Raw genomic sequence first — 19,893 nt, 5'->3', positions numbered from 1 at the left:
ACTGGGCTGGCATGCAACAATGTTAATGTCTAACTCCAACCAATCCACGAAATTGAGCCACCATCCACCATTGTCTTCAGTGAGTTGATATCTCACAACAGACCTGGTCGAACTCCACTGGTCACGGCTTCTCATTAGAACTCCAAGAGTATCTCTTGAAGTCCAGTGCTCTCAGGTTTCCCATGGCGATCTAGCTTCAAATGACTCATGATTTCAACCGGTGATATTTCTAAAATCTCCACAAAACCCCTTCTCACGAGAAATAATTACCAATACCCCTTACATAAAAATCAAACAAACAAACAATGACTAAAGATCATTTACATAGACCTGTAAATTTGATTCATAAATTGTATTCATCATTTATGAGTGGTTTTCAAAAGGGTGAATAACAATCATAATAATAATAATATCCAGAAAACGCCCTAGTAATTATCCTCCTATAAAGTTACAGAAATTGAATGAACAAAAAAAGGTGGTGGTACAATGAAAAAAGAATTGTTGCTGCTTCTTTTCTTTTTTTTTCTTCTTCTTCTGTAAGCTTTATTCATAACTGTTCTCGAATAATGAGCTTACACAATAATATTTAATAGACTTAAACAGTACAAGTTTAGTATGTTCCAATACTGGGTATCATAAATATATCTCAATGAAATCTTTATTATCCATTTAATCATAATATTTCAATCAATTACGTAATATGATATATAATCTATTTATATTTATGATTTACCACCACCTGAAAATTTTTGTCTTAAAGCCATAATTGCTGGGGATATATTCGATACAGATTTGGATCGTTTCACTATTGATTGATTAGATTGTAATGAAGTTTCATTATGATTTATTGATGATGATGATGTTGTTGTTGCTGTGGTGGTGTTGGTTACTGTTGTAGTAGTTGTTGTCATTGATGATGATGATAATGATCTTGATGTAGATGTGAATTCATTCGATTGAGGAATATTACTTTTGGATTTTTCTTGTGAATTTGTTTTGACATGAGTTTTATCTTTTTTTGTTGATCTCATAAATAGATTCTCACGTGATTTACTAATCGTTTTAATAATAGAATGATTATTATCATTATGATCAGATAGATTCTCTTTGAAATCATTCAATGAATTTGGTTCAACTGAATGAGCTTTTTCAAGATGTTTATTATTAGAATGATTAGACCAACGAGTAAAACGATTAGTAAATGATAAACGTGAATGTGTTGTACCATTATTTATTGATTTATCTGTATTATCAATTAATTTTAATTGATTTTTATCATTTTGTTTATGATGATGATGATGATTCGTTGTATTGATTTTATCGAAATCAATGTTTAATATTGATTTTGATTTATCATCAATTAGTTTTGGTGATAAATCAGTAGTATGTTTATTGTTATTATGAGTAGTAGTGGTAGTAGTAGTAGGAATAAGATTAGATGAATTATTTAGATCATTTCTTTCTTCAGAATTACATAAACTTAATTGACTTGTTTTGGTTGATTCATTATATAATAGATTATGATAATTTGTATGTTGTTGTTGTGTATGATGATGTAAATCAATTTCAATGGATTTATTTTCACGATTCTCTTCAAAGAACATACGTCTTGCTGGTGAGATAACACTTCTAATTGGTGGTTTACCTAGAAACAAGTAATTATATATATCAGATGGGTTTTGTGGATATTATAGTAATTTCAATGGTTAAGATCATGAGGAGTCCCACAATAGGAGGAGACGGCCGGCCAGTGCTTCCAGGTTTTCCATGGTGGTCTAGCTTCAACTGACTGATGATCTTAACCATTGAAATTATATATATGTTTAACTATATTGTTCATCATAAATTGATATCAATTAAAGAATACAAATGAGGGTCGAACAGATATTTTAATCTACCTTAAAACTTCTCAATTGTGTTCATATACTTCTTAATCTAGATAGGAACTTATGATTATAAAGAAATTCTACATTAGAATAGAAAAAAACCCAGTGCCTCCAGATTTTTTCATGGTGGTCTCATGAATTCAACTATAAAATTACTAAAATTTCCACAAAACCTCTTCTGACAATAATCATCGTATGCTCACTAGTAACTGCCTCCAAGAAGTATTTCCTGGAGTTCCAATGAAAAGCCGTGATTAGTGGAGTTCAACTGGGTCTGCTGTGAGATGGTAACTCACTGAAGACAATGGTGGATGGTGGCTCAATTCCGTGGATTGGTTGGAGTTAGACATTAACACCGTTGGATGCCAACCGGTTCAGTGGTCTAGTGGTTAAGCGGTCGCGGGTTCGAATGTTGTAGGGGTGGGATCATGGATGTACACTGCTGAGGAGTCTCATATTAGGAGTAATCGGCCGTCCAGTGCTTGCAGATTTTCCATGGTGGTCTAGCTTCAATTGATTCATGAATTTAACTATAAAATTAAGAAATATCTGTTCAATACTACCGTATTGTCAGTGGTTCGCTTGTTCATGTTAGTTCGTGGTGAAAACAGTCTTTACAATGAACAAGTCTCTACAAATTATCTGCAAACATATCATTGATAGACAATTCATTGACATTATGAGCCATTATAAATTTACAACAGGATTGAATTAATTATGAAAATTTTCATTGTCAAATGGACATTAATTCATGATATGTTCATTTACAATTGATATGGCCCACTGAGAGATAAATTGATCATTGTAGTAGGCTGAAGATAATAAATGAGAAACTTAGGCTTGATTTTAACTAGTGCTCGTCAGTAGAGTGTATCTACGATTTCGAGGGAACTGATTTTTGTTGTGGAAGTTGAAACTAAGCCATTGGATGCCATAAACAGAAACACTATCACCAGGCTATTTGGATCATGATTGACCTGTAGAATTTACGTATTTGTATTAATCGATCACTGATTAGTAGGTAATGTTATATTTGTCTAATCTTGGGTAGTGATAGAACTCCATCGATCAAGTTACAGTGCTGCCATTAACCTTAGTGATTCAACATTAGATGCCACTATATTTTCCTATTAGTCAGGTGGACGCATTTGACAAGACACCATGGTCTTAAGTTTTGTGCTTATTATGGAAAAAGTCTTCAATCCCAAACAAACTGATTTTATTCGTGTGATTTGCATAAATGTAAGTGAATATTCCAAGTTTTTTTGTTAAAATTTAGTCCATAGAAAAGAGCGGACAATATGAAATCAGTTGTTTCTACGATGAAGTAACGATCATTTAGACAATTATTTAAATTTAGAACAAATACCAAGTTGTTATTTCATTCTTTTCTCGTGCTCTGTTAGAAGACGTCTTTTATCAATTTATCAATAGGAAAACGAAATCATTAAACTTCAGTCAGTCAGTCAGCCAGCTACAACGTAGGACCAGCCACATATATGTTGTTTTGGTGTAATATAACCCGACCATAAATTTTAAGTCTGAATTTCAACTCGAAAGTTAAATTATAGCGATCTAAAACCTTTAATTAACCTAGACTGATAGGTCTTGGGTTTGAATTCCGTGAGCGGGATCGTGGATGCTCACTACTAATGAGTTTCATACTAGGATGAAACGACTGTTCAATACTCCCAAGTTTACTATGACGGTCTAGATTTAGTTGACTCATGTATCGGTCCAATTTGCCACACCTCATTAGCACAGAAAGACGAATACCAAATTCATAGAAATAGTCACTTCGATGGTAGTAATATATAAAAGAAAGATTTCATATAAGGATATGATACAAAGAAAAAGAATTAGTTAGTAGAAAGAAAGATATGAAGCGATTTTAATCTCATAGTTTAAAGGAAGACATAGAGTATATACACCTACACCATTGTGATCGATTCTGAATAATATCACATAGAGTCTCTAATCATTGGCTACGATAGTCACGTGGACCCTAACCAAGTAGTGTGCATTTACCAATATGGCTCAGACTAGAAGTTAGTGACTTCAAGCACTGATGCCACGTCTTAGTTTGGCCGACCCTAACTCTAACCTCACTATTACTCACCAAGTGATCCCAGCAGTTGCGTGAAATATTTCTAAATCATCTGTGGTCCAGTACTAGTAGCTTACGAATTTCTTCTACTATTAATGGCCACGTTTCTCAGCCGTAAAGTAGAACAAAACGAACTGTCGCGCAGTATTTGACCTAGTCTAATAGTGTGACGTCAGTGGTTTCACAGTATTGATAGTTTATTGGTTTTACAATGAGTGAGTTAATCAATCTATATTAGTCTAAAGAAATTCTGTTTACAAATATTAATGTTATTTGAGGACTTTACTTGCCACAGATCGATCTCCGTTGAGATATCAATGAAAACTAGGAGGCATTGAATAGCTGTTTCATGATAGCATGTTAAAAGTTGTGACTAGTTGAGGTTATTTAGGTGGAAAGTGAAATAGTTGTCATCAATGGTATGAGATGGGATCATAATGTGCCCATTGATAAGAAGATTCATACGAAAACAAAATAGCTGTCCAGTGTTTCTTGGTTTTTAGTAGTAGTCCAGCTGAAATGAATCTATGACGATGAGTCTCTTCTGAGTCAAACATAAACGTCTTTCTCTAATAGCTATCCAACTAATTGGATTAGCTCGGTAAGAAAATTAGTGCTTAAGTTTCCCTAGTCGCTCAAGTACTTTATAAGTCAATAATTCCTTTTCAGAATAAAATATACCAGTAATTATTTTAATTGCAAGTTACTGATTCAAATCACAATCTTAAACATTTATCTCATGAGTAAATTTACGTTTTAAAATGAAGGCTTATCCAGAATGGAACCACTGGAAATTAGGGTCTAACAACTAATCATTTTGTCTCATTTAAAGACACTTTGGAGTAAGTACCCTAAATTAGATATACATTCAACTAGATTAGTTGGATTAAACAATATAAATATAACCATTCACTTGTAACACATCAGTTCAGTATTAAGTGCTCCTTTATAAAACTGTACATCTTCTATTCAAAGATCGCTAACTGGACGGCCGTTTCGTCCTGTTGTAGGACTCCTTAACAGTGTGCATCCACGATCCCGCTCGCGGGATTCGAACCCTTAACCTACTGGACCACTGAGCCGGCATCCAACGGCGTTAGCTAACTTTCGTTTGGAACTAATACCATCTGAGGAAATAACTAGTCAATATACCATATTTAAAACCAGGAAATATTTTATATGTATAAAAATTCAATATCATTAGTCTCATATACCTGGTAATGTAAATGATCTTTGAGAATAATCATTAATACTAGCCAAACTATCTTGTGAACCTTGTTTAGAAGTTGGACGAACTAAAAATCCAAGTGTTGGATCAGGATAATTTGATATCTGAAATGAAATACACAGAATATATCAATGAATGTTAAAACAATTTGATTACATTTCTATAGTTCAACAATTACTCGAATAATTTCATCAAGCGATCTTTGATGAAATTCAAAAGGTTTAGTAACTGAATACTCGTTGAAGAAGAACATAATAAAATATTGCACTGGAACGTGGTTTTCTAGACCATACCATCCAACTAAAGCATTACAAGGATGTAAGTAAATTATTGTAAGCATAACTAGGGAGAATAAACAAAGTGGAAAATAGCCAAATGGATTTTAAATTATTGTTATCGGCTTATCGAAACGTTGGAGAACAATCAATTGATGCAAACAAATTTCCAGTTTAATTGTTACAAACCAATCAATTGATGGAAGGCGGGATATTTTTAGAAGTTGGCTGTTACTAGATGCGACAAAAGAAAGACCGAAGAAATGGTAACTCCTAAAACTAGTTTTCTTGGACTTTTTTGATTGAGATCATGAACCGATTGATGTTAGACCACCATTGAAAACCTGGAAGCACTGAACGGCCATTTCGTCCTGTTGTGGGACTCCTCAGCACTGCGCATCCACGATACCGCTCGCGGGATTTGAACCCAGGGCCTTCATTCTCGCGTGCGAACCCTTAACCTACTGGACCACTGAGCCGGCATCCAATGGTGTTAATGTCTCTAACCTCAATGGTGGTCTAACACCAATCGGTTCATGATCTCAATCAAAAAATTAACAATCTCCACAACCCCTAAACCGATACTACATAATTGTTAAATAACTGGACATTCTTTTCCTAACTGACTATACTCACCTGATAATCCATCGATCAAGTTTGTTAGCTATTATTTAAGAAATAGATATTCTTTAATCCCCCCTAAAGATTCAACACTGAAGACTCTCAGGTAGCTGTTTGCTATGCTCGTAGTGGAAATCGATGATAAGATAGAAAAACTAACTAAGATAATCAACATCAAGCTGTTGATGAAACATAGGATAAACATTCAAGAACTTTTTAAATGTTAAAATCACAAGTCGATCCAAGCTAGACTACCATTAAAAACCCGGAAGTACTAAACGGCCATTTCGTCCTAGCATGGGACTCCTTAACAATGCGTATCTACGATCCTGTACGCTGGACTTCAACCCAAGACTTTCGGCTCCGCTCGAACGCTTAACCTCCTGTACCAGGAAGAAACGGCCGTTCATTATTTCCTGGTCTTCAATGGTGGTCTAACTTAGACCCATTCGTGACTTTAATTGTGAAAATGCTTCAACCTCCACAAATTCCCAACCTATAAAAGTCTTAAAGATTGAAAACTACTTAGGTAGATAACATATTGAAAAAGACGATTCTGTTTAAATCAATCAAGCGTTTCAAAAAAGGTTGCTAAAACTTCAAAACTGATGACGACGAGAAAGCTGAAGAGCTTAAAATAGGGTTTCCTGTTGACTACCTACGACCACTTAAGATCTCGACATAGTGCACATGATGTCCAGTCACTTAGACTAGTGAATCAATTGAAACTTACTTGACAGAATTCGATCAGTAGTAAAAAGTACTTGACTGACATTATTCATTATTCAGTGATCAGTTAATTATAAACATCTGATAAGATGGCAAATATGTGAATCATTAAAATTAAAGCAAAAACTCAGGATGAACTGAATTACTGATTCATCATAATCTATGACTTGCAAGCAGCCACAACCCCAACAACGGTTGATCTACAAGTTGTTCGCCGAGCGGTCAACGTTTAGACCGACCATCTGGCATTCAATAATTTGTGTATCAAAATTCAGTCGGCTGATTAGAAGGTTAAGCACTTGCTACGAGATTCGGAGATCCCGAATTCGATTTCCTGTATCATTGTAGAATAATACTCCAAAAATCCGCCGTAGTAATAAAAATATTAAAGAATTGAATGAGTTAACAACTCATGGTAAAAGATGATACGACTAAAGATTGCAAATATTAAATTTATTACAAATATTAGAAAAATGTTTACTCTTTATCTGGTTACCTTTTTCACAGTAACTTCAGGTGAAACTGATCTGCCACAACGACTATTAACCATTAAACTATAACTGCTTCCACCACCTATTCCGGTGCTTGTTGCAAGACTTAATGCACTGCCACGAAAACCATTTATCAATGATGTACCACTGGTTGTACCTAATCCATAATTAATCTCTTTGAAATTTAATCCAAATGGATGACCACTAGGATGGCCATGAAAACGACCAGTTGTCCATTCCATTGATGTAGATCTTTGATTTGTTAATGTTGATCCTTTCGGTAATAAACTTGGAGAGAATGGTGAAATTGTTGAATTGATCATTAAACTATTTTTTGATGATTGTGGTATCATTGGACTGTTTGTTGCACCGGAACTAAGACCAATACCAGAGGTACTTTCAATAGACGATACAGAATCAAGCATGCTGTGTGTGTAGATTGTGAAAAATATACATATAAAATCATATTAAGGTTAGAAAGTATCAAATGAAAAAATAATTGACCAAAGTAAACTATACTAACTAACCACTCAGATTTAAGTCAACGACTAGGGGATGTTTTGCTTGGAATTTAAAACGTATTGTTCAAAGTTTATGCGTTATTATGAGTTGTGTAGGAACCAGACAAAACCTATCAAGATTTAGTTAGTCTGACACTCAAAATAGATAAACATTATGAGATGGGATAATAAACTGAGCATTGGTGATTCTTAAAATAACAAAAAGTACTAGGTTTAAAGAGATTACGAGTTCACCTAAACCTGTAATACAATGAATAAATAAGCTGGCTATTCCGATGCACCCCAGCTTCGCTAACTAGAGAAAGAGAGATGTCCCATTTCAGAAGAGGGGAATGTATCCCACAAGCAGCCAGAAGCACGACCAACAACCACAAGCACAACTCAAGCGTATATACGCAGCATAAAAATGTCCTTGGGAAACGTTACAAAATAGCATATTAAAAGAAATAACGAACCAATGACATTTAAAGTCTTAACAACTGGAACGCGATTGGCGCGAAAATAAGGAATTCAAATGTCCAAAGTAAAATTACAAAAATAAAACATTTACCAAATGAGTTCTGGGTATCTAACATCCCCCACAGTATGATAATGATTAGTCCTTTCATGAGAAAGTAATAGGAAACAAGTTTTTTTCAATGTAGCAAACACTTTTGTAGACTTTTTAAAGGACATAAAACTTTAAGATTCGAATCCACAGAATAACTTTTATAAATACTCATCATTATGGATATGAAGTATCCACCCTCTGTGACTCCAACTGTAACTTATAACAATAATGCAGTGAACAGAGTACGGGTGAGGACAATCAAATGTATTTGACACAAAATTACAGGACCTGTTAATAAAATCGAACAATCAAATGGTAAATACGTAATTTGCAAAATGTTCATCGATTGTCTCAAAATGACTCAGACTTGATTGTTCTTGCATTTCCATACAAATCACATCTTGATCCATTCTTTACTGTTCGATCCTCTTGTCTCTCTGCTGCCAGACCTTCTATTCACGACTAACATCATATACTACTTATGTCAATATAAGTAGCACATACCACAATAATACCAAATCCTACTTATCAACCTTTACTCTTAAGCCTTACAATAATAAATAATTCATTGTGTAGTGGTTCATAAATTGTCGTTTCAAAAACTGATCGTCAAACAAATAACCAACAATAAGAATCAATAAATCAATAGTTCTACCCTACATAAAAAAGTATTTCCAAGATCACTATAAGAATGAGTGTAGCTGACAAACCATGAAAATCTTTACAAATAATATTATCCAGGTCCGAAAACAGAACGACAAACTGTTATCTACAAAATTAATTGAAATAATCGTGAAAAGTATTACATAGGACAAAGCGATCGCTCACTCTGTCTACGTTGACGTGAATACCAATGGATTGAAACTTGTAATTAATTAATCAGTCTATAATTGAATGTGATCGACATCCACTGTCATGTGTGATACATGAAAGAATTATGTTTAATGTTGCGTGAAGTTATGGTTATGGTAGAATCTCAAACAATAACAAGATTTAACAGTAGAATTCATGAGTCAGTTAAATCTAGACCATCATGGAAAACCTAGAAGCACTGGACGACCGTTTCACCCTAGTATAGGACCCATTAGCAGCGTACATCCACGATCCCGCATCGCGACATTTGATCTTAGGACCTATCGGTCTCGCGTAAGAACGCTTAATCTCTAGACCAATGAGCCGGTAGTGACGGTCTCCGTGAGATATTTCCTAAAGTTCTTGTGAAAAACTGTGATAGTGGAGTTCAACCGGGTCTGTTTTGAGATAGTAACTCACTGAAGACAATAGTGATCAGTGGAGCGATTTCGTGGGTTAGTTGAAGTTAGACATCAACATCGTTGGATTCCGGTTCAGTGGTATAGAGGTTAAGCGCTCGCGCTCGAGACCGATAGGTCCTGGGTTGGAATCTCACGAGGCTGGATCGTGGATGCACCCTGCTGAGGCGTCCCACAGTAGGACGAAACGTCCATCCAATGATTCCAGGTTTTCCATGGTAGTATAGCTGTAATCGATTCATTTATTCAACTAATAAAGAAATTCGTATTTTGATGAACATACCGACGTTTCAAATTTGGTAATCTTTCATGTTCACTAGACCATTTTTCCATAGATTTTAAAATTTCATTCAAAACTTCTTCGGGTTTAATATCTTCACTATTAGCCTGAGAAAAAATATATAGAAAATTGAAAATTAATAGTTGGAAAAGTGAAGCATGTTACTTACATTAAGAAGTCCTATAATTTTTAAATCATAAACTGATCTTCATTAAATTATCATTGGAAACTTAAGAGCACTGGAAAGCCGTTTCATCATGGTATGGGAATTTTAATTAGAGCGCATCGACAATTTAGCGTCCGCGAAAACGTTTAACCTTCAGACTACTGTGCTGGCATCCAATGATATCAGTGTAAAATTTTAATCAATTCATGACACTGCGTAACCAACTTTCTTTACCTTCGATCGACAGCTGTCCCACACCTGACGTGATTGAATTCCACAAGTCATAGTTTCTCATTAAAACTCTTGAAGCAAATCACTAGCTAACATATAATGGTTACACAATATCGTAAATTGATTTTGGTTAAACACTAACATCACTGGATGCTAGCTTAGTGGTTTAGAGGTTAAGCGTTCTCATGCAAGACTAAAAGTCTTGGGTTCATTTCCTGGTGAGGGCTCTCTGATAGTCACTAATGAGGAGTCTGATGTTAGGACAGAACAGCTGTCTAGTGCTTTCAGGTTTCCAGTGACAATCTAAATATGATCAGTTTGTGGTTTAAAAACATTGAAAATTCTATGACCTCCATAAATCCCTATACTAGAAAAAATATTTTGAGACTGTTGAAATTGCATGTTAAAATCCTGACCTTCTTCCACTTACACAAAGAAAATAATCTAAATAGCTTCTGCCAATGTATATTGAAGATATGCAATTTCAATTCAACTACGTGATGTATCAACAAATCAATGACTTCATCACATGTCCACGACTCTGACTGGTATATTTATGAGGAACCTTTAGAAAAGTGGGTAAAAACATCCAACTCACGAAACAGTATTCTACCATAGATATAATGATGATGAGTTCATTCCCGGTAACAGTTTAAAAAAATACTCTACATATCTACTTAATCTGTTCAGTAATGAGCACAATGAAATAAAAGTTATTATGGAACATGAAGATAAACGAAAATTCTACTTTTTACATATTGAAATTTAACAAACTTTAGAAGGGAAGTCATGGACAGATAATATCCATCACTAAAATACATAGAATAAAGGTCGTCTAAACTATTTCAAGCTGTATGAGATAAGATGGTGGTTGGACGTAGTCGATAGGAAACCGTGAACCTAGGTTTTGTGCTAGTTGACACTCATCAGCAAGATGTACTTGTAATCTTGAGGGAACTGATTCTCAATGAAAGATTCGATCCCATATCACCCAGCTTCACAGTCAGAAACATTACCACCGAGCTTTACGGACTACGATCGACCTCTTATAGGGCTGAGATGTATTTACAATTGATTGGTCACTGGGTGATTATCGATGTCAGGGAGCATCTATTCCCTCAAAATTACAGAGGCACCTTGCTGACGAGTGTCAAGTAGCACGAAACCTAGGTTCAGGGTTCCATGTTCACTACCCCCACCCACCATCTTATCTCAACATAGTGCAAACACGTAGGCTAGTGGCCACATTCCAACTTGGTTGATAGGATTCAATTTACACTAAAAAGGATCTGACATACATGACATTCATCACTAACTCAGTGATCAACCAACTGTAAATATTTCAAACTGTCTTATTATTATTATTATCATCATTATTATTATATAATAGAAAGCTTACTTTACACTTGATTTGTGTACTCCATTGATCAATCATAACACGGGCTTCTTCTGCTTGATAAATTAATTGATTTCTTTCATCTTGCCATATTTTATATTCTTTTTCTGCAGCCTCTTCTAATTCAAAATGACGATGTCTAAATAATTCCACTTGTTGTCTATAACATTCCATCTATAATGAGTAATAATAAATGAAGTGGTTTTATTCTTTTGAAGGTGAATAGTCTCCTTTTTTTTTATCATAAACTGACGTTATTTAAGGAAACCACTGAACACATTAGCATTTTCTTTATCCACGTAACACATATGGTTAATTACATCCTACCTCATCAGGCGATATTCAATAGCATAGAAGCAGGTTGAAAGAAACTTAAAGGAGGCCGAAACAACACATGGCATCAGTAGATGATGAAAATGATTGTTGATCTGAGTAATGTTGTTAGATTCAGACTACCGGTCTGGTGTCAGTATGATGACCAAGATCAATAGGTAAATATATTGGGTGAAATAGCTTTGTGTCGTTTGAAATAGGAAAGATGCATTTGTTCCACACCTACCTCTAGATCATAAGACGCATTCTTACTTTATACATACCTCTTATTTCTGTATTTTGGAGGCATATTCCTTATGTTTTAGTCTTTCTCACTATCATTACTAACATGTAATTTCGATTTCCTTACCATTAAACTTGTTAACATTATCTTATCATACTTATCAAAACATCTCAAATAGGACAGCGCATATTAATGCCAGGACTTGTATTGATCATAACTAATTGACTCACTGATTGATCCGGATCCTCTAAAGAACAAAATTAACAGTATTCAATCATAACTAATTCAGTTATCTGATGTTGTTAACATGCTCTCTCCATATTGTTATTTTTTGTTATATTCTCTAGGCTAAACAGTTTACTTGTGAAAGTTTCATATTCCTTCTAGACAATATCATTATTATCAGATTAGGTTTTGTGGAGATTTTAGAAATTTCACTGGTTGAAATCATGAGTCAATTGAAGCTAGACCACCAGGGAAAACCTGGAAGCACTGGACGAAACTCACTGAAGACAATGGTGTACGGTGTCGCAACTTCGTGGATTGGTTGAAGTTAGACATTAACACCGTTGGATGCTGGCTCAGTGATCTGGTTGGTTAAGCGCCTGGCGCGAGACTGATAGGTCGTGGGTTCGAATCTCGCGGGGGGCGGGACCGTGGATGCGCACTGCTGAGGAGTCCCATACTAGGACGAAACGGCCATCCAGTGCTTCCAGGTTTTCCATTAGTGGTCTAGCTTCAATTGAATCATGATTTCAACCAGTGAAATATCATTATTAATAATACAATATTTATACTTACCGTTAATAAACGATCTTTAATATCTTCTAATTCTCTTTCCATTGTTAATCTTGCTTCTTCAGCTTCTTGTACAGCTGTAATATTTTGTGTTGCATGTAATTCTTTCATTTCAATTAATTCATTACGTAATTTATTGATTATTCTTTCAGCATTTTGTAATTTTAATATAATCTCTTGATTTTCTAATTGTGCTGTACGAGCTTGTGAAGTTAATAAACTTGGACGTATACTACTACTGCTACTACTAGAACTAGCACTGAAACGTTGCAACACTTTAGGCAACTTTTGTGTATCTTCTAATTGAGCTAATTTTAACTGAACAATGATAACAACAACAACAAAGGTACATTCGTTCATTATTGAAATAAACAGAAAACATTTAAACATTTACACTACTTCGAGTTAAGTTGAACGTATAATAACGAACCAATCTCAAACCAAGAAAATAAGTGACATTCATTAGGGAATTCGTAAATGTAATGATGGTGAATAAGCTTAGTGGATTATATTTCTATGTAATGTTTGTTAAGGTTAAAATTGAAGACAAGATTGAGCAAGAATTAACGCTTAAAATTAGAAGTAAGGTTTGGAGTTAGATTTAAGAATAGAGTTAGAAGTGACTTTTAAGGTTAGGATGTTTTGGTGTAATATAACCCGACCATAAATTTTAAGTCTGAATTTCAACTCGAAAGTTAAATTATAGCGATCTAAAACCTTTAATTAACCTAGACTGATAGGTCTTGGGTTTGAATTCCGTGAGCGGGATCGTGGATGCTCACTACTAATGAGTTTCATACTAGGATGAAACGACTGTTCAATACTCCCAAGTTTACTATGACGGTCTAGATTTAGTTGACTCATGTATCGGTCCAATTTGCCACACCTCATTAGCACAGAAAGACGAATACCAAATTCATAGAAATAGTCACTTCGATGGTAGTAATATATAAAAGAAAGATTTCATATAAGGATATGATACAAAGAAAAAGAATTAGTTAGTAGAAAGAAAGATATGAAGCGATTTTAATCTCATAGTTTAAAGGAAGACATAGAGTATATACACCTACACCATTGTGATCGATTCTGAATAATATCACATAGAGTCTCTAATCATTGGTTACGATAGTCACGTGGACCCTAACCAAGTAGTGTGCATTTACCAATATGGCTCAGACTAGAAGTTAGTGACTTCAAGCACTGATGCCACGTTTTAGTTTAGCCGCCCCTAACTTTCTTCCAACCATTCCCAACACTAGTCAGCATTACTCGTCGTGGTAGTCCATGTTCAGTCGATGAAGATTCACAACATATATATTCACTATTTCTATTTTCTCACTTATATAGCTAAGGTAATCTGAAACATTTTCAATATTCAGTAAGTACATTGAATCCCTTACTTTCAGTCATTTTCCTATTTATCTAATGACTGATTTCTACATATTGGAATGTTATTTTCATTACATAACTTATTTTTAATCTCTGAATCTCATTTTGTATTTTATACCCCGAATTTTATCCAGCTTTACTTTGATATGTTCATAGTAGATAGTTATGAACAAGCTCAGACATATGAAATGTAATTTTCATTTAAATTGTGTCTTCAATACTCAAGAGTCCTCTAACAAATTAACGGAAAAAATGGTCGGAAGTGATAAATACATTATGTACAATAAAAACACTGAAAATGTTGCTGATAATCTCAGTCATATGTCGTAATTATGTAACGTTGATTACTCTGAAAAAAATTTGGTAACATTATACTAAGATTACGAACCAATATAATTTGGACGATCAATAAAAGTCTGGAAGTATTGAATATCTTTTTTGTCTTAATAAAGGCTCCTCAGTGCCAGTGGGCATTTTGCGAGAGAACTCTGAGTCAAAACCCGACCGTTGTTGCTACCTTGACGTGGTGGTCGAGCTTGCCTATCGTGATGAAGCAACCGAGCTATGCTGGCTGGAACAACCGTTCCTCAGGGTCCTACCATGTCAGACAAGTCGGCTGAAGAGCGGTAAAACTAAAAGAAATAAACCTAAGGTCCTAAAGTGAAGTCGTACTGCTGACTGTACAGATGTGTAACAGTGGTAAGGTGTTTCCTTCAGACAACCAACATGACAGCGATGCTGCCTTCCCACAAGGAGGAGTGGGGTTAGGAAAGGTCGACCCTAAAAATGCACACCTCGCCTTATCCCATGGATATCCGTCTACGGCGGTAAGGTCTCAACAAGTACGGAGCTAACACAAAAATTGCCCATAAAAAGGTCGTCTGTGACCGACCTCAAGCAGTTGTCCCTTGGGCACTGCGGTCACGCTCTCAGGTCACTAAGACCACCTTTAATCCAATTTCCTTTTCAGGTACCTCCAGAAGAACCCGTCCACGGTGTGGGCAACCGGGAAGTGATAACCACCCTCATACCTCTAACCAGCACTCAAGACCACTGTATTCATAATCAACCTCCCTCTTCAATTCTTATTATTCCTCCTACATCGACTTTCACCTCTAAACTTCCTCTTTCGGCCTCCTCCTCAAGTGTCACCACAGCCAACGACTCTAGTGCGCAAAACACTGTCCCAGGACTACTGAAACCTCTCTCCAAACTACACATTGGAGCCTTTAACGTACGCACCCTACGTTGTAGCTGACTGACTGACTGACTGATTGAGTCAAGAGCCAATGGTGTATAAGCTCAACTACAATCAATCCTCTATCAAGTACTTTCAGATTTTCAATGGTTGTTTAAGTTAGGTAAGTTAGTGATCTTAATAAAATTAAACTATATCCACAATCTTTCATTGATTCTATACCTACCTCAATGGCTTGTTTCTCTTTTTCTAACTTTTCATATGCAGTTTGTAAATTCATTAATTTCTTTTCACTTTCCTTCTCTAAATCAAACAATTTCACACTTGTATCTTGAAGTAATTTTCGTGTATTCATGATTGTTGTTCGACGATCTTCTTGCTATAAATATATACATAAAAGAAAACGTTACAATATAGATGAAAACAAAATGAAAAAGCTTCCTGACGACATATTACATGTCGGTGATTACGTTTCATCTCACCGTCACACGGTAGGTAAGAGGATGTACACAGAATAGGTCATTGGCTGTATCGATTTCATCAACAGGTATATATATCTGCTTATGATTTGTGCACATAACGATGTCGTCTTGATAATTTTACCTTTCTATTTATTTAACTTCCTCATTCTGAATAATGGAAGTATATAAAGTAACTGAACCGAACAGCAGAGCATCAAGGAAACGTACATCGTTGAAGAGATAATATTTAGATATGAAAACAGTGATTCAACGTTACTTGGTATTTAGTTAATCTCCAAATGACTCTAAACTGCAATGAATGTTAACCTGAAAGTACCTATCATAATGGCCTTCATATTCTAATTCGTAAATAGCCTCTAAAAGATTTTTTTAAGCTTCAATAAGTTGTAACCGATACGGAATATCAAATGTGTTGAAACTGAAATATTTATCGGTAATAAGATCGATTGCAAGTCAAGTAGTGTCGTAAACTGGAAATATAAACCACTAGTGATCTAAATGTTTTACACTCCCTGAATAACTAAAGTGCCTTGACTTTGGTTTTGCATAGTCAACCAGTTCAGTAATGTAGATGAGTATATATTTAAGTCCACTCAGATGTCTAGTGATCCTTTGTTTAAACAATCCTGTCGAAAAGTTATTAGTTCATAATGAAAACAATTGTACGTTAATCTTCAAATTCAACCCAGGAAATCAATAATGAGACAATACAAACCATTCGAAACATCTTCATACATACTGAATAAACTAGTGAATCTTCGGAGACTCAGGATATTAACACATAATACACTAAGTTTCAAGAGATAGATAGTGAGTTGGAGTGTTGAATGTAGGTACATCCATCAGTGGATTGAGTTTTACTGTCGTTTACTGGTTAAGTCATTTGAATTCTAACTAAGTAGGTTTTAATTATGAGTCAGCACTATCCGTAATTCGATTTAGCGAGCCAGATAGTTTTACTAGCCTTTAAGCAAATAATATGACTCAAAGCTAACCATATTAACGTGTAAAGTATAAGGTGGTAGTTGCAGGAAGTCTAGGTAAAACCCTATTTGACCTATATTTCATGTTATTTGATACTTGTCAGTAAAGCGTACATGTAATTTTGAGGTAAGTAAATCGACTTGGTGGGGGTCAATCACGACCTCATAGCGACTCACGTGCAAATGAGTTTAGTCTCATCTAACACAGTTAAGCCCTTTTGCTAACTCATTTAGTGGACAAAGTCATCCGCACTATACCGACCACCACAACCTTAATAGCTGTGCGGTGAAATCTCTGACCGTCGATCTGGTTAACAGAATCAAATCCACCGGTGCGCATCGTTTTCCTTAATATTAAAGGGATACGTTGCTGACAATTACCAAATAATGCAAAGCCTAGATCAATGATTTCCCGTGGAATACATTCTGCCACCTAACATCTCAACATAGTCTATGAGTAGTCGAGTTACTGAGAACGAAGGCCACATTGAGATCTGATCGACAGAATTTGATCAGCGCCGAAACAGACAACACATACATGACATAGGTTACTACTTAATGGTCAAACAATTGTAAAAACTTGCATAGTTGATATGTTAAGATACTACTTTTTTATTATTCACCTATAAAATATGTGTAGTATCGGTTGGTATGTTAAGCCCATATACCTTATTCTCGCTTTCGGACAGGTCAATCTATTATTATTATTATTAATTATTCGCTTATCAATCTTGACTGTTTTTATATGAGCGCAGATATGTGTGCCCTTCTTTTGCTATTCATCACATGTCTGTAGCTTATTTTTGTGACTATGATTATTGATTAACCGTTGGTTAAATGGAGTTGGCTCACATGCCTACTCTACTGTGCGTCATTTCCCTTCGCTCTCTTCTCTTCGCGTCATTCCTCGATTGCCTGTTCAAGTCAATCAGTGCATGAAATATACATATTCAAAATCCATTCTCGTATTTAGCTTATTTAATTCCGTTATTCACTAACGCTACTTAAGTCGATGGTAATAGACGAGGATTTACAATATTATATATCTCAACAGCAATCAGAAACGATCTCACCGGAGTCACAACCCATACCACTAAATTGGTGTGCACGTCAACAACATCGTACGGTCTAATTGACTTCAAAATGAAGGTTTTTAATGATAACATTTACTTACCTCTTTCGCTTTTGATTCTAGTACAAGTCTTTCTGTAATCCATGCTTCTTGTTCACCTTCATATTGTTCTTTAATACTACGATAACGTCGTTGATAATCAATAACATTATTATGTAATGATTCATTTTGTATTTTTAATTCAATATTAGTACGATTCAATATATTAATATGTTCATTAAGTAAAGTGATTTTTGTATTAGGCTGTTGAGCTGCAATTGCTTTTGCATATGTATTACCCATATTGAAATTCGTAAGATAACCAGTTATATCCTTTAAAAAAAACCAGCTAAGTTAACAATCATTGTATGTTAATAAGGAGTTTAGACAGTGAAATGCAAATCATTATACAAATTGATTCATGGATTGGTTAAGGTTAGACATTAACACCGTCGAATACCGACTCAATGATTTAGAAGGTTAGGCGTTCACACACGAGACCAAAGGTCCTGGATCCGAGTCCCGCATGTGGAGTCGTGGATACGCACTACTGAGGAGTCCCATACCAGGACGAAACGACCATCTAGCGCTTCTAGGTTTTCCATATTTGAATACAACATTACAGAATATCCTGGTAAAATCTGAGGTCCATATAGTAAATACTTTATTTGTAAAATTTCAATCGATCATCCCAGACTTCATTGTTCTATCGTTTCCGCACTAATCATTTTATGTTCTCGTTCTCATTTCTTCGATCTTCTTAATTTTTTGCCACCAGACATTTCACTTTCGATTGATAATACGTACTACTTATATCCGTCGACACCAGTAATACACACCACAGTATGAGTGAAGAGCTTAAGATTTAATGACTTTCAATAATAATGTGATATATCTTACTTAATCTGTGTTAAAACTACTCTCGTTCAATATCATACTTGAAGTATACTAAAATGAGAAATATACTGATTTTTATATATTACAACATCACCCCCCCCCTTTTAAGCAAGAAGATGTTTACTATTTGTGTTTAATATATCCATTCTGACTTTAAAGTACTATTATCTAAGCTCATATGTGGTATACTAATATAATATGTTAATAAGAGACTGGTCTAGGTGATCGACATACTTGGTTACTTGAACAGTACATAATACAGAGGCTAGAGATCATATTATATCAGATATACAATTCACAACCAAGAATAGAGAATCAGAGAAACGCTAGACAATATGTTATTACAAGCAAATACCCTCAGCAAATTTAAAGCAGAGATCAATAGGAGGAAGGTAAATCACATATTTAATAGTCAGTAAGTTCAGTGCCTGTTTTTTCCACGCCCAATGATCAGTGACATTTTAATCGTACTACCACAAATCACAAAGAATTAGTTCTTTGGGCTTTGAAATCGGCTTATATTGCTCTTACATACAAAGAATTACCAATAATTTATTCAGACTATGATAAACTTCTTCATACTAATCAATTACTGAATAGTAATTATCATCATATCTAAGACTTGGTGTTTTGAATACTCCGTTAATTCATAGTAATCTATTCAACAGATTAGTAAACAAATAACTGATGACTTCAGTGGTTGATATGATGAGCCTATTGAAGTTAG

General features: G+C 35.0%; 1 protein-coding gene across 1 annotated transcript in view; it reads right to left on the bottom strand.

Annotated features, from left to right (window-relative positions):
* Positions 1-333: 333 nt before the first annotated feature.
* The window catches only part of MS3_00000776 (uncharacterized protein), a 100,391-nt gene continuing 80,831 nt past the window's right edge, over positions 334-19,893 (bottom strand). The window contains exons 21-28 of the mRNA XM_051208417.1: positions 18,333-18,602; positions 15,920-16,072; positions 13,110-13,424; positions 11,756-11,926; positions 9,963-10,066; positions 7,343-7,763; positions 5,208-5,325; positions 334-1,645 (exon numbers count right to left, since the gene is read on the bottom strand). Of these exons, the coding sequence (XP_051064446.1) occupies positions 723-1,645; positions 5,208-5,325; positions 7,343-7,763; positions 9,963-10,066; positions 11,756-11,926; positions 13,110-13,424; positions 15,920-16,072; positions 18,333-18,602 (2,475 nt within the window). The 3' untranslated portion in view covers positions 334-722. The remainder of the gene's footprint in view (positions 1,646-5,207; positions 5,326-7,342; positions 7,764-9,962; positions 10,067-11,755; positions 11,927-13,109; positions 13,425-15,919; positions 16,073-18,332; positions 18,603-19,893) is intronic.

Source organism: Schistosoma haematobium, chromosome 7 (genome assembly GCF_000699445.3).
Source record: "Schistosoma haematobium chromosome 7, whole genome shotgun sequence".
Lineage (NCBI taxonomy): Eukaryota > Metazoa > Platyhelminthes > Trematoda > Strigeidida > Schistosomatidae > Schistosoma > Schistosoma haematobium.
This window is presented reverse-complemented; position numbering and strand designations above follow the sequence as displayed.